The 24,075-nt window shown below is 44.4% G+C and overlaps 1 protein-coding gene and 1 long non-coding RNA gene across 3 annotated transcripts; one reads left to right on the top strand and one right to left on the bottom strand.

Annotated features, from left to right (window-relative positions):
* Positions 1–27: 27 nt before the first annotated feature.
* Positions 28–16,076, top strand: KCTD2 (potassium channel tetramerization domain containing 2). 2 transcript variants are annotated; one of them, XR_007514048.1, is made up of 7 exons: positions 28–531; positions 2,197–2,305; positions 4,189–4,280; positions 10,606–10,701; positions 12,336–12,461; positions 13,162–14,013; positions 15,360–16,076. XR_007514048.1 is itself a non-coding variant. In XM_049859970.1 (6 exons), exons 1-6 carry the CDS (start codon positions 193–195, stop codon positions 13,189–13,191), a joined length of 792 nt encoding a protein of 263 aa, XP_049715927.1. In that variant the 5' UTR covers positions 28–192; the 3' UTR covers positions 13,192–16,076. The 2 variants fall into 2 exon arrangements, 1 of the variants encoding a protein (XP_049715927.1); XM_049859970.1 differs by having other exon boundaries at positions 13,162–16,076.
* LOC126062431 (uncharacterized) lies at positions 15,801–23,293 on the bottom strand. The gene is made up of 2 exons (XR_007514049.1): positions 22,999–23,293; positions 15,801–18,092 (listed from the first exon to the last, which is right to left on the bottom strand). It is a non-coding gene; the product is annotated as an uncharacterized LOC126062431 (long non-coding RNA).
* Positions 23,294–24,075: the final 782 nt, after the last annotated feature.

Consider the following 24,075-nt stretch of genomic DNA (forward strand, 5'->3'; position numbering starts at 1 on the left):
GGATTGGTTTCGGAAGTCCCGCCCACGAGGGCGGGCGCAGCGACTCCACCCCACGGGTCCCCCGGCTCTGGTTGGGGGCGCTCCCGTCCCTCTCCCCCGCCCCACCCCCGCCGATGGGCCGGCCCGGCTCTCCCTGCCGAGAAATGGGCCGGTCCGGCGGCGGTCGGGCAGCGGCGGCGGCGGCGGCTCAAGATGGCGGAGCTGCAGCTGGACCCGGCGATGGCGGGGCTGGGAGGGGGTGGCGGGAGCGGGCTAGGCGACGGGGGCGGCCCAGGACGCGGGCCCCCTAGCCCTCGCCCGGTTGGCCCCACGCCTCGCGGACATAGCCGCCCGCCAGCTGCCGCCGCGCAGCCACTGGAGCCGGGTCCCGGTCCGCCCGAGCGGACAGGGGGCGGCGGCGCAGCCCGCTGGGTCCGGCTGAACGTCGGTGGCACCTACTTCGTGACCACCAGACAGACCCTGGGCCGGGAGCCCAAGTCTTTTCTCTGCCGTCTCTGCTGCCAGGAAGACCCGGAGCTGGACTCTGACAAGGTGCGCCCCGCCCTCGGGCGCGCCCCCGGGGCTTCGGCCCCCCTGATTACTTCCAGGCTCGTCCCCAGAGTCTTAGGACACCCTTCTCACAGGAGGGCCCCTCAGGCTGGGGCCCCTCTTCCTCCCCCCTCCCAGGCTAGCCCCGGGGACCTCAGAAAGACCCCCGTTTGTCCCCCCTTCTCAGGCGCATCCCGGTTTTCTCTCTGACCCCGCCCTTTGTTCTCAGCGACTCCTTACCCCACACTGGGCCAACCCGCACCTACGAGAACCCACTCCACATCCCTTCTCCATATTCTTCTCTACACCTCTCATCCCAGCCCTTCAGATCTGCATGAGTTTTTCACTGGCACCCCTTCAGCCCCTCACTGCCTGTGTCAGATGCACCCAGAACTGGGTCAGGGCAAGGGAAGGCATGTTTGTAGCTTTCTCAGACTTCCTCTTTGGACCCCTCTGCCAAGTTGGGTTAAAGCTAGGGCTGCAGATGACTTGACAGCTACAGGAAGTGCCTCTCTTCATCTCACACTGTTTCCTCCGCCTGGACCCAGAACTTGTACCTTCTAACAGGCACTGTTTTAGGTCCATACCCTAGGTCATGTACATCCCAAGTTACTATTTGCCATTGCAAATAGTTGATCAGTTTAAGACTCAGAAAAAATGAAGGCCAAAGAGTGTTGTTGGGCAAGATGCATGGCTGCTAACCAAAGGTTTGAGAGGTGACAGACAAGAAGACCCTTAACCCATTTCCAGTCTGAACTGTTTGAATTTTAACTTTTTACATGTTCATCTTTTCGTTTCCGACTTAAAGGCATGAATCATGGCTTACATCATTGTATGTCCCATGTAGCTCCATCCGTTACCTTGCAATCAAGCTGGGGCTCTGTAAACGTTTGATTTCATCTATTCTTCTCCTGCCCGCCTCCTTTACTAAATCTCAGATTGATGGAAACCTATTTTGCCTTAACTTTAAAGAGATTCCAAAACCCTTGCTTGTAAGGGAATAATTTTATCTACCCTGAATCTTCCTTGTTGCAGAATAAGACAGTTTCTTTTTGGTCCTTTTACTGTAAAGATGAGTAGGATTAAAGCTGTTCTGAGCCAAAGCCCTGGCGGTGGCAAGCTTCCTCTGGGCACAGAGCTGGAGTGTGTGAGATTACAGCTGGCAGCTCAGACTCGCACTGATGTTGGCTTTGAGCTCAGGAGCATTGCCAGCTAAACAGAGGTTTTCTCAGAATTAGGAATGTGCTTCCAGGGCAGTGGAGAAGTAACACCTACCTCAAACAAAGATTTAAGTCACAACTATGACCCTTTCTTCCTCCCTTTCTTTATGACAAATATTCTACGAAAGAATGTTAGTAATTTTGTCCAATTTTAGAAATTCAAACTAGTTCAAAGATTTTAGAAATTCCAACCAGTAAGTAAATGCATAGTTGATGAGTATGTGTATACCTGAAATGAACTTAAAGCACAAGATAAATAAATCCAACTTTCTTGTCAATAGCTTGTGATAAGCAAACATTTACCGAAACTTGCCCTCTTACTAAAATTTTTTAGCTGATGGAGTGAATTGTTGTCTAAGGGCATTGACAACGAGGTTGAAAGCCTGCTCTGACTTCCTTTAAAAGCTCCTAAATTCTCCACAATGATATCTTGGTGTTTGGTTGGCAGGATGAGACAGGGGCCTATCTGATTGACAGAGATCCCACCTACTTTGGTCCTATCCTAAACTACCTCCGACATGGGAAACTCATCATTAACAAGGAGTTGGCAGAAGAAGGTAAGAACGATACTTGAATTAGACATTTTCAACATTCAGGTAGAACCTTTAATGTATTTTGTTTGAAATTTGCATTGAGCTCATGTACAGGCATAGTAAAAGTTGAAGAAAGTGAGCTGAAGGCCTTCCATTACTTGTTCTTGTCTAAAAACGTTTTGTCCTAGGACGTCCCATTGGTCTCTGTTCTGCCTCCTTGATGAGAAGGAAAATAGGTAACTCAGCTTTGCAGAGCACTTCAGGAGTTTCTGCCCAACCTGCAGAATCGTCATAACCCTTTTTACGTTTACTTGTGTGTTTTTTTTTTATTTTATGTGTTAGCAGTGAATGTTTGTAGCCTGTAGCAACACATCTCTGATGTTCAGGTATTAATATTTTCAATTTTAGTTTGAACTTGTAGCCTTAGGAGAAAAAAAAATGAAGGCTTGGCCTCATTTCTTTAAAGACTCTGGTCTCATGCTTCCCTGCAAATTTTTGCACCTGACCTAATTTATCCTCCAGTTCATTGTCAGGTGTGTATCGTTGGTTGCCTCATCATTTTGGTTTATAGGGCATTTGGACTGTAAATGGGTGTAGATGTCTTTCTAAAAGGCTTGGCTTGGTCTCACCGGAGGCATTGTTGGAAGATTGGGGCCTGTCCCTAAATCCAGGGCACCCTGACCTGGGAGCATTGGGTCTGAGTAAGAAAGCCGTAATGGCGGTCCTAGCTGATGGAGTGACTCTAAAATAGCTGTGTTCCAAGCAGGAGAAAGAGGAATCTTCTTTTTTTACTGTCTTTTTTCATTTTTTTTACACTTTGCTGTGGAAAATTTTAAATACTTTAAAAAAAAAAAAAAAGTAGAGGGAATAGTACGGTAAGTTCCAAGCACCCACTATCCAGCTTCAACAGTTGCCGACTCATGGCAGTCTTAGTTCTTGAAAAGAGGAATCTTGAGCATCTTTTTGTAATGCCTTTAAAAAAATACTTTATTTGAAATAATTTCAAACTTAGAGAAAATGGTAAGAATATACAAAGAACTCCCTCTACCCAGATTCATCATTTTTTAACTTTTTTTTGGGGGGGGGACCACATCTATGTTGTCATTCATTCTCTCTGGGGGGGGGACCACATCTATGTTGTCATTCATTCTCTCTCTCCCTCTGCCCCCCTCCACCCCCTCCCACATAGCTGTTATTTCTGAACTGTTTGAGACTAGATTTCGGTTATCGTGCCCCTTCACCCCTTAATACTTTCATGTGTATTTCCCAAAAACAGGGATATGCCCTTCCATAATCACAGTACAGTTATCAAATTTAGGAAACTTAACACTGATAAATTCTTTAATCTACAGTTCACATTCCAGTTCTGTCAAATTTTTTTCCTGGTACATAGTCACACATCGTGTTTAGTTGTCCTATCTAAGGCCTTTGAGTCTGTTTGGAGTAGGATTCTTTCAGTGATTGCCTTTGATAGTGCTCAAATAAGAAGTGTCCTGTGAAATTCGGCCCACACAAATGTACAGCCCTCCCTTCCAGGTCTTTTTAGAGGAAACTTTGGGTAAAAATTGCAAATTGAGGCGATGTCCAACGTGACTAGTCACAGGAACTCAGCGACATATGGGAACGGTGTCCTGCAGCTTGTGGGCAGGTGCAGGGAGGAAATGGCAGGGATGAAATGGAGGGAGCCTAGCAGCCCTTGTGCTTACCTCATTTTTTTGGTGAAAAGGTAATGGGTACACCCAAAACAGCACAACACTGTTTTTTAGGATGAAGGAGAGAGACTAGACTTTCTTCTGAAAAATGCCATTTTTACCAAGCATGGGAACTCCAGGCCCTTGTTGATGTAAGTTAGTGCTTGATTTCCTGGTGAACTCACGTCTCTAACTGCAGTCCGGCCCTTGTTCTAGGTGTTCTGGAAGAAGCGGAGTTTTACAACATCGCGTCTCTGGTGCGACTAGTTAAGGAAAGGATACGGGACAATGAGAACAGAACTTCACAAGTAATGTGTTTTGAATTTTTAAGGGGAGAATGTCTCAAGTGGCTCTCTTTGTCCGTACGCCTGGCTGTGGTTTCAAAAGGATAATGTGCTACTGTCCGAGTGCCCAGCCTCGCCCCGTTAACCTGAGGTCCGTGTGGACCACTGTCTGTCTGCTGTGCACACAGAGCACGCTCACCAGATACAGCAGGCCCAACCCCGAGAATTGCTCAGAATGAGGAAATAGAGAAGAAGAAATAACAAAGGGGAAAAAAACCCCAGCCCCATGTCCCTTGAGAAGAATAGGGATATTGTCACTGGCCACCATATGGCAGTGGGAGGAGCCCCAGGCACTTTAGGTCCAAACCCTGTTCTCTCTGACAGAGCATCTGTCTCCCTTGACATAAAGACCAAACATCTCACCACCGCAGCCTTTGGTCACTCTTTGCTAGGATGAACCTTTAACATGTGACCAAGTTGCATCCAGCTCCTGTAAGTCAGGCAAGAGTGAGTCTCAGGGCAGAGACTTTAGAAGCTGGTTGTAATTCACGCTTCTAACAAAAAAACTATCTAGCATCTCTTTCTATTATGAAGTCTTAATTTTCATATAGTAACAAAAATGAAACCCAGACTTTGCCCCTAATTTGTGCGCCCCTAAGACAGTGGTGCACGCTTAGTTCATTATCTGTCCGTCATTCATGTGTTGGGGTGCCCTCAATAGCTCGTTAGATTCCACAGCTAAAGGAGAAGGTCCTTGCTGTCAAGAAGCTTAAAGTCTAGCAGGAAAAACAAACACTCCCTTGTGTGTATTTTGGCTATAATTTAAGAACGTTCGACTGCACATGGTTACATGGGACAGCCCAGTTAACTGACCTATTAACATGTTTAGTGCTGCTGTTCTGTCTCCTAGTTCAGTGCATAGTGCTTGGGGTCTTAAAAGTTTGCAAGTAGCCATCCAAGGCACAACAATTGGTCCCTGTTCGCCTGGAGCAACAGAGAGTCAGGAATAGGAGGAGGATATAGAATGTGTAGCTAATTGCCTCCATGAACACCTGCCTCCGATTGCTGTGAGACCAGAACTGTGCCCAGCTACATCACTGAACATTTTGATCAAAGATTCTATAGAAGAATCCTGATCATAAGGGGAAAAGTACAGAACAGAACTTAAAATTCTCATAGACCCCAGAATTTCTGGAGCTATGGAACCACTGAAACTGTAGCCCTGAAATAGTCTTTAAACCTTCAGCTAAAAATGCCCCCTGAAGTTTTCCTAAAACAGTAGTTTAGCTTATCTAGTAAAGAATGTCTGCCTTGAGCGTTATGCTGTTGTGAGACCTACCTATATGGGATCAGATTGAAAACAGCAATTCCAAAGATTAGATAGGAAATGTAGGGAGCAGTGAGTTTATGTTAATGGGTGAGAATGGTTGCACAACTTAAAGAATATAATCAGTATCACTGAATTGTACATGTGAAAACTGTTGCATTGGTTAAATTCTGCTATGTATATTGTCAATGACAACAAGATAAATTAAAAAAAACATACGACTGCAGAGTTGCGGTAACAAAGGGCAGAGTGACCATCTGTCTTGTAGCATAACTTGCCTCCCACCCCATGAGAGACTGGTGGCCGATGCTTTCTGTAGGTCTAATCTAGAGTAATACGGAATTTTCTTTTGATTAAGAAGGAGGCATTAAGTTTTGTTTTAAAAATAGTGCCTTAACAATGAAAAAAATAAAATATACCTAGGAATAACCCTTGTAAGAAACATAAAGCCCCTATATGATACAAAAGAATGATATATTAAAGAACATTCAGAGAACAACGACAACCAAAGAGCTATTAGAAGTTAAAAATATGAGAACAAAAAGTTCAACAGAAGAGCTGGAAGACAAAATTGAGGAAGTCTTCCATATAATAGAGGAAAAAGACAGAAAAAAAAGGAAAATGTGTAAGAAAGATACACATTAGTTCTGGAGGTTTAACATCCAAATAACAGGAGTTCCAGATAGGGAAAAAAAAAAAATACAGGGAAAGAAATTACCAATGGTGGAAGTCAAGCCAATTTCCCAGAACAGAAGGATGTCACGTTCCAGATTATTAGGTCCCAGAAGTGTCCAGAACGGTGTATGAAAACTGACATACTCCAGGGACAAAGTTGTAACATGTTAGAACGCTAGGGGTAAGAAGCTTCCATAGAGAGATTAGATTTTCATCTAAAGGGTCAAGAATTATTCTCCTCAATAGAAATGCTGGAAGCTAGAATAAAATGGAGAAAGACCTTAACATCCAGAGAGGGAATGATCCTGTGGCAGAGACACTTCATGCTCAGTGTACCCATGTGCTTCCCCAGTCCTCAGCCCCTTTGCCGCTGAGCGGGGCCTTGTGACCAGTTTGGCCAATGGACAGCTTGTAGAAGTGATGTGTCACTTCAAGGCTAAAGGAATAAAAGTTCTACACGCCCTTCCAGCTCCCGTTTCCCTGCCACAGTTACATGGAGATCTTATGGTGAAGCCAGAAGATGGAAACAGGCAGGATCTCTGAGCTACCTCCTAAAAGCCATGGGATCCACAGAGGGTCTTATGTGTAAGCAAGAAATAAACTTTAATGTGTGAAGCCAAAAAATAGCACCTTGTTCTTTCTGTGTTAGACTCCATGTATCAAAGTTTTCTGGCTCTAAATGGAATTATCTTGATAAATAACTGACACCTACGATAAAAAATCTGCTGTAAAAGACCTCTTTGATGAATTGAAAAGGAAAGTTGAGGACTAAGGTACGCCTGACCCAAGCCATGGTATTTTCAATCGCCTCATATGCATGTGCAAGCGGGGCAGTGAATAAGGAAAAATGAAGAAGAATTGACGACTTTTAATCACAGTATTTGTGGAGAATATTGAATATACCACGGACTGCCTGAGGAACAAAGAAATCTGTCCTGGAAGAAGTACAGCCAGAATGCTCATTAGGAGCGAGGAATGCAAGACTTCATCTCACGTATTTTGGACATGTTCTCAGGAGGGACTAGTCCCTGAAGAAGGGCATCATGCTGGTAAAGTAGAGGGTCGGCGAAAAAGAGGAAGACCCGCAACAGGAATGATTGACACAGTGGCTGCAACAATGGGCTCAATCTTAAGAACGATTGTGAGGGTGACACAGGACCAGGCAGTGTTTCGTTCTTTTGTACATAGGGTCACTATGAATCGGAACTGACTCGAAAGCACCTAACAACAACGTGATAAAAAATGAACTCTTTTATCCACTTTTTCTCCAGCAGTTTGCAAAGGTGGAAAGAAAGGCTTAGTCATTTAGTTTTCTTCCCATTTTCTTCCATCTAGCAGACAACATTCGAAGATGCATTTGTTGTTGGTTTGCAGGTTGTCATGTGAGATGTGTTCTAGTGCCGCCAGTCTTTCCCAGCTCATATTTAAATGGCATCTTTCACCATTAGATGTTTGATAGCTTAGACATTTTGAAAACCTAGCTTTATCTTTAGTTTTCCACATTGCAAAATAAGTTTTGATCGCTTAGTATAATTTTGGTGGTATCCTAAGTTGTCTAATTTGAAACCATTCAAATCGTAGTACCTAAACAGGCTCTGTTTTTTGCCGTTAGCCAATTCCTAGAGAGCATTGTAAGATTTCTTTTTGATGGCAGCAGTTAAGTTAATTAGTCCTTCAGATTTTGAAGGCTTGTGGGTTTAGATCCATTTGGAAGCTTTTTTTGTTCTACGAATGTCAAGACCTTTTTGATGTTAATTGATCTTTCCATTTGTCCTGTCCATTCAGTGAAACTCTTGAGAAGTGGATTTGATGTTGTTCAAAGACACCTCCCTTTGGCACTTGTCCCACATGCCCCTAAGATGAAGTTGGCCTTATGTGGCTTTCTGTGGCTTTCCCTCCAAATACGTTATCTCCTTTAACTTGTGACGGTCCCTCACACATGGCAAAACCTAAGAACTAAGGGTCCTCCCCCACCTTTATTTTAGTGACCGTTCATCTCTTTGAGTAGCTGCCGCCATTCTAACCACGTTGCTGCCTCTGAAATTATTTTTTGCCTGGTGATTAATCTTGGTGTGTTTGACAGCTCCAGTGTTTTACTTAGGAAGAGGAAAAAAAAAAAAAAAGAGGGCTAACATAGGCATCTTAAATGCTCGGGACTTTGACATCTGTGGCCAGTATTGTAGATCGTTTGTGATGCTCTAAAATTCTATAATGTAAAATATCTGGTTGCTTGCAAACTGTGTGGTTACAGCCAACTGGAATCTTTAGGAAGTTTGTCCTATATTCTTAGTACTTTAGTTAACAATAACAGTATCTTATTTAGAAACAGAAAGCATAAAAGAAAGAATGCAGTATTGTCAGGCAGACCTGGGTTCAAGTCCCAGCTCTGCCTCCAATCCACTTGCTAGCTGGACAGCTTGGGGAGATGCCTCACTCTCTGACGTCAGTGTCCTCAGGGGTCGAATGGAGCCCACACCTACCTCCCAGGACTGTGGTGAAGGCTGGAGAAGGTGTAAAGCACTCAGTAATCAGTATCTGCTGTCCTCTGTCCAGTATTTTCCAAATAGCAAGTTGTTCCAGAACTAATTTCCCAGGTAACTGATGCCCATTCACTCTTTTGAAAAAGAACTAAAATTAAGTTTTTATCTTTTTTTTTTCCTGCCAAAGAGTTTATTGGTTTAGGTTTATGGGAAGTCCAAGGTGTACCTAGATTTAAGGATTTGAAGTTATTTTCAGAAATCACCTTTCTTCTCCATTCACCTCCACTGCCTTCTAGCTTGGCTTGATTTATTTTAAGGTAGATTTTTTTTTTTTAATAATTTTTTGTTGTTGTTATTGTTAAGAATATACACAGCAGAACATAACCAATGCAACAGCCTCTACATGTACAATTCAGTGCGTCGATTACATTCTTCGAGTTGTGTAACCCATTTTCACCCTCCTTTTCTGAGTTGTTCCTCCACCATTAATGTAGCTCATGCCCCCTAAGGTTCCTATCTAACCTGTCAAGTTACTGTTGTCAATTTGATCCTGTATAGATAGATCTTAAAAGAGCACAGTGCTCAAGGCAGGCATTCTTTACTAGTTAAGCTAAACTTTTTTGGCTTTAAGAAGAGTTCAGGGAGTATTTTTGGATCAAGGTTTAAAGATTATCTCAGGGTAATAGTTTCAGGGCATCCAGCCTAGTTTTTATCATTTTTAAAGAAACGCTTATACATCCCTAACGTCATCGTGTACAAAGCTGGCTCTCTCTCCATGACTGAGGGCCACTGTTGTGGCGCTCCACTGCTGGTATGTGCCAGTCCCCTCTGCCCTCCGGGACCGGCTGTAGGCCCAACACTGAATGGTCCCAAATTCCTAAAACACTGACCTCCTCACATGAGTGGTAACAGCACCTCGTGAGCACGCCGCTCTGCAGGGACTCTTGCCCTCATCTCATTTGGGGCCTCTGCTCCTCCACAAGCCAAGTCATGGGCGTGAAGGGTTCTTGTGTGGATAAAGTATAGGAGCTTTAGTGCCAGAGGCTTGTTTGGGGCATCTGTTGTTGTTGCTCAGCCTTTTGGCTTCCAGTTCCAATTTATGTTCTAAAAAGTTGACCTCTACGAAAGGGTTATCTCCATTTAACACTTCGAGAAAAACTTCTTTAGTCAGGTAGCATCAGGAGAGGGTAAAAATAGCTTGAACGTTTGAACATTCCGCATATTATTCCTGTGATAAGGTATCACAGTGAAGAAACCAAAACATGGTCTCCATTGTCAGTATGTATGTGTCAGTTAGAAATGACTTAAGAAAAAACCCGGGCATTCCTGTGTCTGCCTAGGGCTGTAGATGGGATCTAAGTTTGCTCAGCCTGGTTGTTACATAATTCCTCCCTCTGAAGTTCAGAATCATTTTACCCTCTGATCCCTGTTATTGGACCCTCTCTTTTTTTCCTTAGAGAATTTTTTTTTTTAATTGTGTTTTAGGTGAAAGTTTACAGCACAAATTAGTTTCTCATTCAAAAATTTCATACACAAATTGTTTTGTGACATTGGTTGTAATTCCTGCAATCGTGTCAGCAGCACTCTCCCCCCAACCCTTTCCATCTTTAGTTCTCCGTGTCCATTTTTCCAGTTTGCCTGTCCTTCCTTGCCTTCTCCTCTTTGCTTGTGGGCAGGTGTCCTAGATGAGTTTTTATTGAAAACTACAGTGCTGCTTGTAAAGGGAGTGGTGGGTGGCTGCCAGGAAAAAAAATATTCTGAGCAAACTCCTCTTCCACATTTATTCCTTTGAAGAACCTAACTGAGCCAGCTACAAACTGTTGTGTCATTGATATGGTTCTCAAAAGCCCATTTCTGGCTGTTTTAGGGCCCCGTGAAGCACGTATACAGAGTCCTGCAGTGTCAAGAGGAAGAGCTTACACAGATGGTCTCCACTATGTCCGATGGTTGGAAATTTGAACAGGTATATTTCTTAAATAGTAGCATCCCTGATATTGATCTTATAGCCTGGGAATCCACAACCCTTCAAACAGACACCTCCATAACTAGCTAATAACCCTGTGAGAGCAGTAGGGCCAGGCACTGTCCTAATTAAAAACATGGGGAAGGAGAGCCACTTAGCGTGAATTATTCTCACGGTGGTGCACGAGGAGCTTGTGGTGAGCTGGGAGACTTGGGAATAGTGTCTCACAGCTTCATAGCCAGAGTTTTCACCTTGATTGTGTCCGGAGCTTATTAGGCTTGAAAGTGCCGGCCTCAGAGAGATTCCTTTCACAAGTGCAGCGCTTGCTCTGGTGACACACTCTAGAATAAGTACCTAAAGGAAACAAGGCTCCAACAACCCTTCCTTCCCTATCCCAAGGCCAGACGGTACAGTTGTGTCACCAGAAGGGCACGGTGAGCAGGTGTGAAGTGAAGGGAATCACAAGAAGACGTGTACCCTGGCTACTTCCCGTGAGTCTAGGGATGTCTGTCCTTTTGGCTTACGTGCAGGTATTAAAGCAACTGAGAAAGGAACTGAAAATCAGCATTTTACTACTTTCTTCCATTAGGTGGCAGAATTGTTCACTTCATCTGTTGCCTTTAAAACACAGGGAGGCTGAGCATGAACAAAGTCATTATAATTTTATATGGATCGGACCTGGTTTTAGGTAGAGTTTAAGAGGCCGTTGGAATTGTCTCCATAAACTTGGCTTCTAAAATAAAAGTCACTGTTTGTGATAACCGTATCTTAAACGTTAAATATAAATCTGCTGTTCAGCTCTGTCTTCGGAGCCAACATTGGGTTATTCCTTACATTTATCTTCCTACTACATAATTCTGCCTTATATATGTCAGCTAGCTCTTGTTCTTCGTGTGTAGGTTGCAAAATGTTGCTAATGGTTTATCGTTTTCTCCTCCAGAAGTTATTTTCCCTAATATAGTCTTAAAGAATTTTATAAAAAAGTATACTTTGTGAAACTAATGAATGATTTCTTATTTTTCTCATCTTAATAATGTCCTGTGGGAGGACAAAGTAGGCTACCATTGACTCCATTATATGGATGAGGATGTTAAGGCCCAGGCCGAGGTGCTCAGCCCCGCCACACCCAGCGAGTCAGTCACTCATGGTCTCCTGATTCGAGGCCAGCTGTGCTTGCCAGAATGGCCTCACCCTTGGGCTCAGCTTTTCCCTCTGGGTGTGTATTCCTGACTCAATTAAATCCTGAATTCCAAGTCTGTATTATTGAATTATAATGATCAAGATGTTAAGATGAGAAAAATAAGTAGTTTCACAAAGAGTGCTTTTTTATAATATCCTTTGCTTAAGACTGCACCCCAGATAAATGGCTGCCTTTGGGATTGCTGCAAGTGTTTGGGGGAGAGCTGGAGTGGCAGACTCATGCAGCTTCTTCCGGGAAGCTTCATTAAGCCCTAGTGAACTGTTGAGGTCCGGTTATGCCCTGGGGCATCGACAGCACTAGAGAATTCTTCATCTCTCGAGAAGTAAAACAAAACGACAAAGTTCTGCTCAGTCAAGAGGAGAGTTTGGTTTGTGTGGCACTAGAGTGTCTTGAGATCACTACTTCTATGTATACCGTATTCTCATTTTCTCAGCTCATCAGCATTGGGTCTTCCTATAACTATGGAAATGAGGATCAGGCAGAATTCCTCTGTGTTGTCTCCAGAGAACTAAATAATTCTACCAATGGCATCGTCATAGAGCCTAGCGAAAAGGCAAAGGTAAGAAAGCTTTTCACCCAGAATGCTGTCCCTGCCTCGCTGGTTCCCAGCCCCTCATCAATCATTGCCTGAGCTGTCGCTCACCGTGTATTCTCCCCTTCTATTTGGCCTTTTGGCTGTTGGATTTCAGATCAGAATTTGTGGAGCAGTGACAGAGGCTTTTAGTTAGGAAATGTGAGCCTAAAAAGGATGGGCTTTCCCCAGCCTCTGTCTGATCAGTGGAAAAGAAAGCTTACTGTGATTCACTGCTGCAAGGTGATAATTCTGAAGCTCAGATTTGGAAAGTATTTTGCCTTTATTCTTTCAAACTGTTGTTCAGCAAGAGGAAAAGTATCTTGCTACTTTTGTGATTTTTTTCTCCCTTAAATTACCTGAAAATTGTTTTAAACTGTAATCTTCCTTTTTCTCCACTGTGCCCCGCAACCCAAGCACACATACACACACCCCTAAACCGCTGATACATGGGAAGCTTAAACCTTTTTCTTTAGCATGGGGAACTTTGGTCCAACAGCACACTGTCCTCCTCAGCCAGAGTGTCTTGGGTAAGTTCGAGGCTCCACCCCTGCCTTGCCTCCTGGGAAAATCAGGGTTATTTGCAGCCTCTTCTCCCTCACCAATCTGCTGAGCACCCTCAGCCTGGAAATGGTGTACGTCCGGAGTCCACGCATGCCTCAGCCTTCTCCCTGCCTTCCACTTTCAGATTCTTCAGGAGAGAGGATCTCGGATGTAAATGAAGAATCTGACATGCCAGAAATCTAATGGTCAAGAGAGCAATCCAGCAGAGCGCCTCTCTGAAGTTACTCCTGCTCCTGTACAGTCACCGAGCTACTGCCAAGCAAAGCCAGGCCTGGCCCCCAGTGGAGAAGTGTTCTGGTCAAAACCAAAGGAACTCCCACCCCCACTCGCAGGAATCCGGAAACAGATGCGACTCCTGGCTGCAGAGTACCTTTTCAGAAACCTGCTTTTGTTTTCTTAGCCAGTATTCTAACAAATCTTTACCACAGCCGCTGGGCCCGGTTCCCAGTTGGAGCCTTTATGGGGGCCTGGGGGAAGGGGAAGAGGAAGACCCAGCTCCTTATAAATGGCCTGTACTGCAAGGACCTGGAGCAGGATTTGTGAAAGAGGATTTGTCCCTGAGCTGTGCCATGTTTTCATCCGTGGGCCCAGGTGGACTTTTGCGGCTGCCTTATAATGCCGTGTCCCTTCCTTTGCTCCCTCAGTGCAGCAGATGCAGAGAACTCCAGCTTCAGTTGGTCTCATTGTATTGAGGCTTTGGATAAAGGATAGAGTTGCCTAGAATACCTCATTACTCCTTTTGAACGAGAGCCACTTGGAGGAGAGGGAGGCTGGGTGTTCTCTTCCCCGGGGTCTGTGATGTGGCCCAAGGCTGACAGCTGCTGCTGGGAATCCACGCCATGGTCTGCTCTCCTCAGCTTTGCCTCGTTAGTCCCTAGCAGCCTGGACCCCCCAGAGAGTTGGCTTTCTTCCCGAGAAGAGGTTTGAGATGGCTGCATCCTGTGCTGACTCGGACAGCTGGAGGAACAGGGCTGTGGTTAGTTGATAGAACTGCTTCAGCAGCCTCTTCTCACCCCCGTTTACCCTGTCTTCCTTCCCTGTCCTTCTAACCTGGACCAAGGATAGAGGGACTTATAGACGCTCTGGTGAACTGGGGTGGGGAATGGTGTTTCTTGGAAAGTTGCCAAATGTGTTGTTGTATCCCAAAGTGTTGTTATTTCCATGACTGTCCCTTGGAACTGCCTTGACTGAACGTGCGATTCTTGTGCCTCCCCTGGTTTCTTAGGTTGGCAAGCCTGGTCCCCGTGGCGTGCCAGCTCTGTGCTACCCCAGCAGTATAGGAGCCGGCGGGCGGTCCGCGGGGCACTGCAGCTCTGAGCCACCCCCACCTTGCTCCTTTCTATGGGCGCCTCAGTGCCGAGAACCAAGTCTTTGTTAAGCCCTCCTTTGAGCCGAGACCATAGAGCTTGTGTCTGGACTTTCTCCCTGAGCTTCTGAGTCTCCGTGAGCAGTCCTGGAATGTAAAAAGCCGGAGAATCCTTATTTTTCCCTGGATAACTTCAGTAGTTTGGCAAATTGTGTGGAGAATGTGCCTCTGGGAAACGCTCCACCTGTAAAAGGCCACAACGCAGGCCAGTCACTCCTGGTACTTTCAGAGCAGAGGTTCTCTGTCTGCACAGCTCAACTGCTTAATAGGCAGGTGGAGGGGAGTGGTTTTTGTGAAAGACTGTTAAATGTCTTTTGAGCTTGTGATCTGACCAAGCCCAGATGGCGTAACTCTGCACTAGGAACCTCGCTGTTTTCCTTCTTTCTCTGCATCTGTAGAGTAGGATAGAAATGTGTGTACCCAAGGTGCCAGGGGTTTGCTGATACCTATCTCTCTCCTCACGGATGTAAGTATACACGCTGGCGCCTCAGAAGTCTGGCCCATGCCTAGTGTTTTCACAGCCGTAAAGTGTTAGAACTTCTACCTACGGTGGAAGCAGCCACCCGTTCAAAAAGGTTACAGACACCCATCCTGTCATATCTTTTAGGGAAAACAAAGATTTCGGTGGAGTCAAGGAAAAGTAAAACAGTAAGAGCTGCTGGGACCAGAGCAGGATGGGGCTTTGGGAGAGGCACTTTTTGGCCAGTTAGAACAAGTGATGTGTGACTGGCTGGGAGGAAGAGAAGCTTCATTTCGGGTCTGTGCCCATCATGGCTAATTCATTTAGGCTCCTGGTCCCTCTCTGCCTCCTGGGGCATGCCTGGTAGTCAGCATGGGCTGGGGTGGATGCCTTAGGTCCCAACCCCAACCTTATTACCAAGGTCACCAAGGAGAGAGTTGGGCTGGAGGGCAGACATTGGGCAGGGACCTTATGGATGTGTTTTTATTCTTTTCAGAATTCCACCACGGGTCCTGTGAAAAGACTGCAGTTGAGCCCCAGACTAAGCGCTCTGAGGAGCACACAAATGACACAACTCTTAGAGGGTGGCTTTCACCAAGACCCCTCCTCATGGCAGCCCAGTGACAATTGGAATTGTCCCAGTGCTCTGGGAGTCTGAGGATGAGCCGTTCTTTAGGGCTTCTGGGGAAATGTTTCACCGAAGTCCTTTATGAACCAAGGTGGTGGTCTTTCTTGGAAGCTTTTCCCCTAGAGAGTCTGGCTGATAGCTTCGGAGTGTGTCTGCCCATCAGTCTGGGGCGTCGGGTGTCAGGTGACCAGTGCCACCAGGGAGAGCGTGTCTTCCTGCCTTCTCTGCCCCAGGCGCGAGGCCCAGGGAGCAGCCTGGCATCTCGTGCTGTGACAGGTGGTTCTGCTTCCCTTTCTTAGAAGCTGGTCCTTTTCCTTGGCAGCGAGGTGGGGCCCTACCGTCTCTGAAGTGACTTCGTTTCTGCACATTTGTAACTGATCTCAGGGTGTCAGCAAGGTGTGGGGGGAGGGCTGGAGCTGCTAAGGCCATAGGGCGCGAGGACATCGCCCCTTCAGCATGGCCTTTGACCCAGTGTTAGGTGCCGTGCCTGTTACCTGTTGGTGCCCTTTGCTGCCGCCTGTGTGTTTGAAAAAAGTCTGAAATGCTGTGACTTCTTTTGTCAATAAAGACAATGACGCAAACTTAAGAATCTTGAAACCTTGTGTGTGTTTTCCATCCCTGCCAGCTCCCTGGTGTCCACTCCCACTTCCTAGTCATGATTCTTACTGTTGTCAGGAAAGGAATTTCCCTGCACCTTTCCAGCACGCGTCTTACAAAGCCCACTTCTGCTGCTGCCAACGCTGCCAGCAGGTGCAGGGATCGGGCGACCTTCCCCCCCTTTCATTGTGCTGAGTCTGAGAAACCTCAGAGAATGCTGATGAACAGGAAGGGGGACAGATGGGCTGCCCACCAGAGAGCTGGAATGAGACAAGCGAGGAGTGTGAGATGGTTTTTAAGGGAAAAAAAGTCTTCCTGAAAGAGAATAAGTGACTAGGTGTCCATTTCCTCTGCAAGAAAGAGGATGACTAAGAAAGGTGAGAATGAAGTAACAAATATTTACTTGATCCCTTAATAAGTATCAGGCAGGGTGTGGGTTCTCAGGTAGTATATCGTCCTCTCCTGCATGGGGCCGCAGTTGGGAAGACAAGGTGTACACACACAAATGAGTGAACAATGTTGATAGTTGTATGGGAGTCCAATCAGGAGAAAGACCATAGCAGTTACTTTAAAAGGGAACCAACAGTGTTGTCAACCAGGCATGGAGGAAGGGAAGGGCCAAGGGCACACTGAGGTATCACAGGAGTAGCGAGTGCAGGGCGCAGCCACACCTAAGACACGGAGCGAGGAACGAGGCCGGAATTACTGAAATGTAGAGCTCGGAGCTCGACAGCTAACCTAAAGGTTGGCGGTTCAAGCCTACCCAGTGGCTCCACAGGAGAAAAACCTGGCAATCTGGTTCTGTTAAAAGATGGCGGTGTGCTGGCCAGCTAATTCCGACTCAGTTACCCTATAGGACAGAGTGGGAACTGCTCTGTAGGGTTTCCTAGAATGTAGTTGCCATATCTTTAGCCTGTGAGCTGCTGGCCACCAGGGCTCCTTTTGTAAAGATTACAACCCAGTGCTGGTTCTGTTAAAAGATGGCGGTGTGCTGGCCAGCTAATTCCAACTCAGTTACCCTATAGGACAGAGTGGGAACTGCTCTGTAGGGTTTCCTAGAATGTAGTTGCCATATCTTTAGCCTGTGAGCTGCTGGCCACCAGGGCTTCTTTTGTAAAGATTACAACCCAGTGCCGTCAAGTCGATTCCAACTTACAGTGACCCTATAGGACAGAGTAGAACTGGCCCATAGAGTTTACAAGGAGCACCTGGTGGATTCTAACTGCTGACCTTTTGGTTAGCAGCCGTAGCACTTAACCACTGTGCCACCAGGGTTTTACAGCCTAGGAAGTCCTATGGGTTAGCTCTACTCTGTCACATGGGGTGGCTATGAGTCAGAATCGACAGTACCCAACAACAAAGAGCTTGGAGGAGGAGCCCTGAGGAGAAGGAGGAGGAGCTGGTCTGTGAGAGGGTGGGGAGGCTTTCAAGGAATGTGGCGAAGCCGCCAACAAACCGACAGCTAGCTGCTCCTGGAACCACCTCTTGCTGCCAGCCTGGAACAGTGTTGCTGTGGCTTTGCTGATAACAGGAAGGAAGCTGTCTCTTCTCTTCCCTCTAGCGTTGTATTGCAGAGCCTGTCAAGCAGGCACTGGTAAAGGAGAAGTGTGGCTGGCAGCCTCCCAGTCACAGCAGCACTGAGCACAGCCTACAAGGTGGGCTTGGGGCTGAGAGACAGTAACATAATAACCATATACAAGCTTCAACATATATTTGAATTTCCATACAATGGTAAAAACAAACAGGCCTTCATATAACAAGATGCAACTACCCATAATACAAACATGTTCTTACCCTCTCTCCAAAATGAGGAGACACAAAGTGCCATCAGTCACTGTAGCCATGTCTGAGAGACAGTTTCTCCCTCTGGGCCGTTAATTACTCCTCATGTTGCCTTCGGGGATTAGAGCATGCAGTTCAGATGGGCAGCTCAGGCCAAAATGGCCACTTAATGCCCTGTGCTCAAGCATTCGTCTCCACCAGGGCCCGGAAGCAAGGCAGGAGCTGTTCCCAAAAGAATAAACCAAAAAAAAACCAAACCCATGGCTGTCGAGTTGATTTTGACCTATAACAACCCGGTAGGACAGAGAACAGCCCCATAGAGTTTCTAAGGCTGTAATCTTAAAGGAAGTAGTGTGCCACATCTTTCTCCTGAGGAGCAGCTGGTGGCATCGAACTGCTGACCTCTCTGTTAGCAGCCAAACGCTTAATCACCACGCTACCAGGGCTTCTAAGAGAATAACCTAACCAAACCCCTTGCCATCGAGTCGATTCCAACCCATAGCGACCCTATAGGACAGAGTAGAACTCCCCCATAGGATTTCCAAGGAGCTGTTGGTAGATTCGAACTGCCGATCTTTTGGTTAGCAGCCAAACTCTTAATCACTACACCACCAGGAATAGTTATCTGCAAAAGAGGCCACAGATCTACTCCAAGCCCTGGAGTACTGCATGGTGATTCTTCAGTTGGGGCTTGTGAGAGGCTCCATGTTGTAGTTGGCTGCCATGGCGCCAGCCTCTAACCAATGGTGATCTCATGCACAATGGAACGAAACACTGCCAGGTCTTGTGAATGGTTGTGGATCAGACCATTGTGGCCTGTAGGGTTTTCATTTGCTTATTTTTGGAAGTAGACTGCCAGGCCTTTCTTCCTAGTCTATCTTAATCTGGAAGCTCCACTGAAACCTGTTCAGCGTCAAAGCAACACACAAGCCTCCATTGACAGACAGGTGGTGGCCGTGCATCAGGAACACTGACCGAGAATCAAACCCAGGTCTCCGGCGTGGAAGGCGAGAATTCTACCACTGAACCGGCAGTGCCCTCTGAGGCTCCATAGAGCATCACTAGTTGCCACAGATAATTTGAGTTCCACCAGATCTGCTCAGTCATGAAGTCCAGGTGGCAGTGCAGCACTATATTGTTAATAAGATCATACCACACAGAAAATGTTTCCTCAATAAAACTTTGCTCTATAATGAACTCTGTTACTTTAGTGAGCCAGTTTAATTCCTTGGTTGGTTTTCTATACAGTGTGATTAAATTGTTTCTAAGTTTTCCTATTTCCATTTTCATTTAAAAATATTTTCATTAAGGTCCTTGTTCTCCATGAGATTTTATAGTGAAATTTTAATTCAATTGGCCAATTCTAGCTATTGCCTTTGTAAGTTTTCTTTTGTGGCAATTATTTCCTCCATGCTTACTGTCCCCAAGTCAAATTTCGCAGATCAAAATCTAAGTCTTATGTATCTAAATTTGTGTGTTTTTAACTGATGACAGTTTTCTATTAGTTATTTTTAGTAATAAAAAAAATGCCGAATGGATAGAAGATCAATAGTGTCTACACACTTCTTAGCTTTTCTATAGAGAAATTGTGAGCAAGTTCCCTCAGATATTCTTGGATTGCTTTTTGTCTAAAGTCGGGCTATTCTTTCTGCACACATTTCAGTCTGATCACTTTGCGCATGCACGTTGTACTGTTGACACAGTCGGCAGATCAGAGAGCAAAACGTATTTAGGATCAAAACAGCCTCAAAATATTTGTTCAGTTGTGACATATTGTCAGTAAACACACGTTGGAAAAAGAAGGGTTTCACAGGGTCCTTGAACTAGACCCTAAAGGTAGAGAGGGATGGGGTTGGCAGGTATAGGAAGGCATGCCACCTACCTCTAGTACCAGTTGCATCTGGGACCTATAAGGACAAGAACGAACATTCTCTCACTTGTTGCCTTGCACCGCATGGCCAGAACTGTGCTAGGTGCTGACAACCTAAAAATGAGTCACTGAGTCACAGAGGGGAATGCTGGAGGCAGGGAGGCAGCCAGGACCTATACTCTCTCTCTGAGAACAACTAGAAAAACAGAGAGAGAGAGTATGCATATATCCCAGAGATCTAACAAAGCAGCAAAGAATTACAGGGCCAAGATCCAGGAGAAGGACAGCCAGAGACGTGAACCTAGCATTTAGATCCTCTTTTCCTTGGAGGTATCTGCTAATTCTGGAACAAATATTGGATCTCAGGGTGTGCCAAGGAGGAAGGCACCCTGGGTTGGAATCCTATGCTCCAGGTTGGAATCCTGAAGAAATACATCCTAGGAGAAAGGATGAGCCAGAAATAGACCAGACCCCTGAGAAGAACGGAACCTAGCTTTGAATCCTCTCCATCCCTGCTTGAACTAAGGTGATTTAGGTTACTAGTTCCCCTAGCCTCCTGCCAGAAGCAGTTATAAATCTATCCTGAAGGAATATAATATCACCCTTAGCCTCAAATTCTCTGTTATTTTTCATACATAATGTCCAGCACACAGCGAACATTGACGAGGCCAAGATAACCAGACATTATGTACTCTCTGATGGTTTGCAGCAATAGCAAGGACATCACTTAGGAAAGATTCTTGCCAATAAATTGAACCTGAGTTTTAACAGTTTACAGGAGACAGGAAATAGAGGATAAATGGCTCTGTTTCTTCCATAAATGAGTGGCAAGGGGGAAAAGGAGGACAACGGAGCAGTTATAAATTAAAAGACCTTAGGCAACCAAATGCAGTATGAGGCTCGTATTTGGATTCCTACTGTCATGGATTGAATTTTGTCCCCCCCAAAAAATGTGTGTATCAATTTGGCTGGGCCATGATTCCCAGTTTGGGGTGATTTCCCTATATGTTGTAAATCCTGTCTCTATGATGTTGATGAGGGAGGTTGGGCGGCAGTTTTGTTAGTGATGCAGGACTCAACCTACAAGATTAGATTGTGTCTTGAGGCAATGTCTTGAGATATAAAAGAGAGAAGTGAGCATAGAGACGGGGAGCTCATACTACCACGAAAGCAGTGCTGGGAGCAGAGCATGTCCTTTGGACCCAGAGTCCCTGTGCAGAGAAGCTCGTAGTCTGGGGGAAGATGGATGAGAAGGTGGAGAGAGAGAGAAAACCTTCCACTGGAGCTGACACCCTGAATTTGGACTTTCAGCCTACTTCACTGTGAGGAAATAAACTCCTATTTGTTAAAACCATCCATTTGTGGTATTTCTGTTATAGTAGCAGTAGGTAACTAAGACACCAACCTTAGCTAACAATAATAAAAAAGACATTTATGTGACAATTTGATAAATTGAAACAATAATTAACATGAAGGAATTTGTGTGTGTGTGTGTCTGATAATGGTACTATGGTTTGTTTGGTTTAAAAAAAAGAAGAGAGAATTATTTTAAAAATAGGTACAGACACAGGGACGCAAAATGTCAATAGAAGAAACAGCATGTGGGGGAAGAGGATAACAGGAACTCTCTGTGCTTACTGCACAATTTCCTGTAAACTTAGAACCACTCTAAAAAATAAAGTCTATTTATAAAAAAAATAGGTACAGAGCTGTTCGTGGAAGAAACTACATGTTTGTCACTTGCTTTCAAATAATACGGTGAGAGAGGAAGGAATAGGAAGGTGTGTAAGGGAAACAAGACTGGCCATTTGTTGATGACAATGGTGAAGGGCACATCGGGGTTCATTTTACTTATCTCTCTACTTTTGTGTATGTTTAAGTTTTTTTTATAATAAAAGGCATATGAGGACAAAAGAAAGCATGATAAACACCAGGAGAAATGATGGGTAATAGAGAGAAGCCCACAGGGGATACAGATAATGGAGCTATTAGACATGGATTAAAAAATGACTATGCACAATGTATTTGAGGAAATAAAAGAAGATATTGATAATTTCAACAATGAGCTAGAAACTAGAAAGAAGAAACAAATGGAAATTCTAGAACTAAAAAAGTACCGTTACTGAAATTAAGATCAAATTAGACTCACCAGAAGAGAAAATTAGAAAATTAAAAAACAGATCAGAAGAAAATATAATTCATGGTGTAAAGGTTGGAAGTACATATAATTGGTGAAGCTCAAGAAGGAGGAAAAAAGACACAATGGAACAGATACAATATTCAAATAGATAAAGACAAATAATTTTCCAAAACTAATAAAAGACATCAAGCCACATTCAAGAATCACTGCAAATCTCAAGCAGGATAAATAAAACACATCTAAGCATATTGTAATAAAACAGATAAAAACTAAATGTGAAGAAAATATTAAAAAACAACCAAACAAAAAAATTCCATTGCTTTCAAGTCAATTCTGACTCTTAGTGACCCTACAGGACAGAGTTGAACTGCCACGTAGGGCTTCCAAGGCTGTGATCTTTACGGAAGTAGACTGCCACATCTCAGTCCTGCAGAATAGACGGTGGTGTTGAGCTGCCAACCTTTGGGCTGAACACTCAACCACTGCACCACCAGGGCTCTTTAAAGCAAACAGAAGGGAGAAAAAAAGACAGGTTGCTTTCAAAGGAGCAGCAGTAAGATTGACAGCCAACCTCTCAACGGAAAAAAATGGGAGCCAGAACACGATAGAATTAAATCTCCAAAGTGCGTAAAGAAGATAGCTGCCAGCCTAGAATGAATGACTGTGAAATAAAGATTATCAACAACCAAAACCTGGGAGTACTTGTCATCAGCAGAACTGCAGTGAAGGAAATGCTAAAAGGTGTTCTTTAGGCAGGAAGAAAACGGTCCAGATGGAAGCTCAGAGACAAAGGAATGAGTGAGAAGTAATTAGAGAGGTAAATATGAGAACTGATCTAAATCAATATTGACTGTACAAACAATAACGTCTATGGATTTATTGTTGTTGTTAGTTGCCGCTGAGTCAGCTCTAACTCATGGTGACCCTGTGCACAACAGAGGAAAATGCCGCCTGGTGACCCTGTGCACAACAGAGGAAAATGCCGCCTGGCCCTGGACCATCCTCACAATCGTTGCTATGTTTGAACCAACTGTTGCAGCCACTGTGTCAACCCATCTTGTTAAGGGTCTTCTTCTTTTTTGCTGACCCCCTAATTTTTTTTTTTTTTTCTACTTTACCAAGCATGATGCCGTTCTCCAGGAACTGGTTCCTCCTGATAACACGTCCAAAGTAAATGAGATGAAGTCTCGCCATTCTCACTTCTAAGGAACATTCTGGCTGGGTTTAAAATATAACACACAACAATAATAAAAGCTGGGATGAGGTAATGGAGTTAAAGTATTTTAGATCTTTTCCGCTGTCTAAGAAGAGAGAAAAACAACAACTTAGATTAGACTTTGATCAGTCATGAATCATGTCATAATTTCTTTGGTAACTACCCCCCGAAATAGTGGGGAAATGTATAACTATCAAGCTAATAGAGAGTAAGCATAAAACTGATTAACAAAAAATCAATAATGATAAAATTACAATTCGCTAGAAAAATGACAATTCGAACTGTGTATAAATCTAATCACCTACCCTCAAAATTGATCAAACTAAAAAGAGAAATAGGCAAATTCATAATAACTGTAGGAAATTTGTGACAACTCTCAGTAACCGTTAAAACAAGCAGACAAAAAAATAGTGATATAGATGCTTTGAACAGCAAGATTTACAAACTTCACTAATAAATACATGTAAAACATTGCCATCAGGCAACTGCAGAACGCAAGTTCTTTTCAAGAGTGTATGTAACAGTTAGCTAAATTGACCACGCTCTAAGCCAAAAAGCAAGTTTCAACAAATTCAAAAATTTAAATTAGAGTATATTATCTGATTATAGTGGAATTAAGTTGGAAATTAACAGCAAAAAATGAGAATTAGAAAATACCTGTGTATTTCAAAATTAAGCAACAAGCTTCTGAATAACCCATGGGTCAAACAGGAAATCACCATAAACGTTGTTGAAGGTATATTGAACTGAATAACGACAATGTTATTTCACTATGGGGTGCAGTAAAATCCATATTTACAGGGAAAATGAATATAGTAACTAAATAAGTAAGGAGAAAATCAATTAAGCATCTATCTCAGGAGCTTAGAACAGAAAATTAAACCCAAAAAAGTAAAGGGAAGGAACTAATAAAGAGCAGAAACCAATAGAAAGTAAACCTACAGTAGAGAAAACCATCAAAGCCAGGAGTTGAGGGGTT

The sequence above is a fragment of the Elephas maximus genome, chromosome 19 (assembly GCF_024166365.1).
Source record: "Elephas maximus indicus isolate mEleMax1 chromosome 19, mEleMax1 primary haplotype, whole genome shotgun sequence".
Taxonomy (NCBI): domain Eukaryota; kingdom Metazoa; phylum Chordata; class Mammalia; order Proboscidea; family Elephantidae; genus Elephas; species Elephas maximus.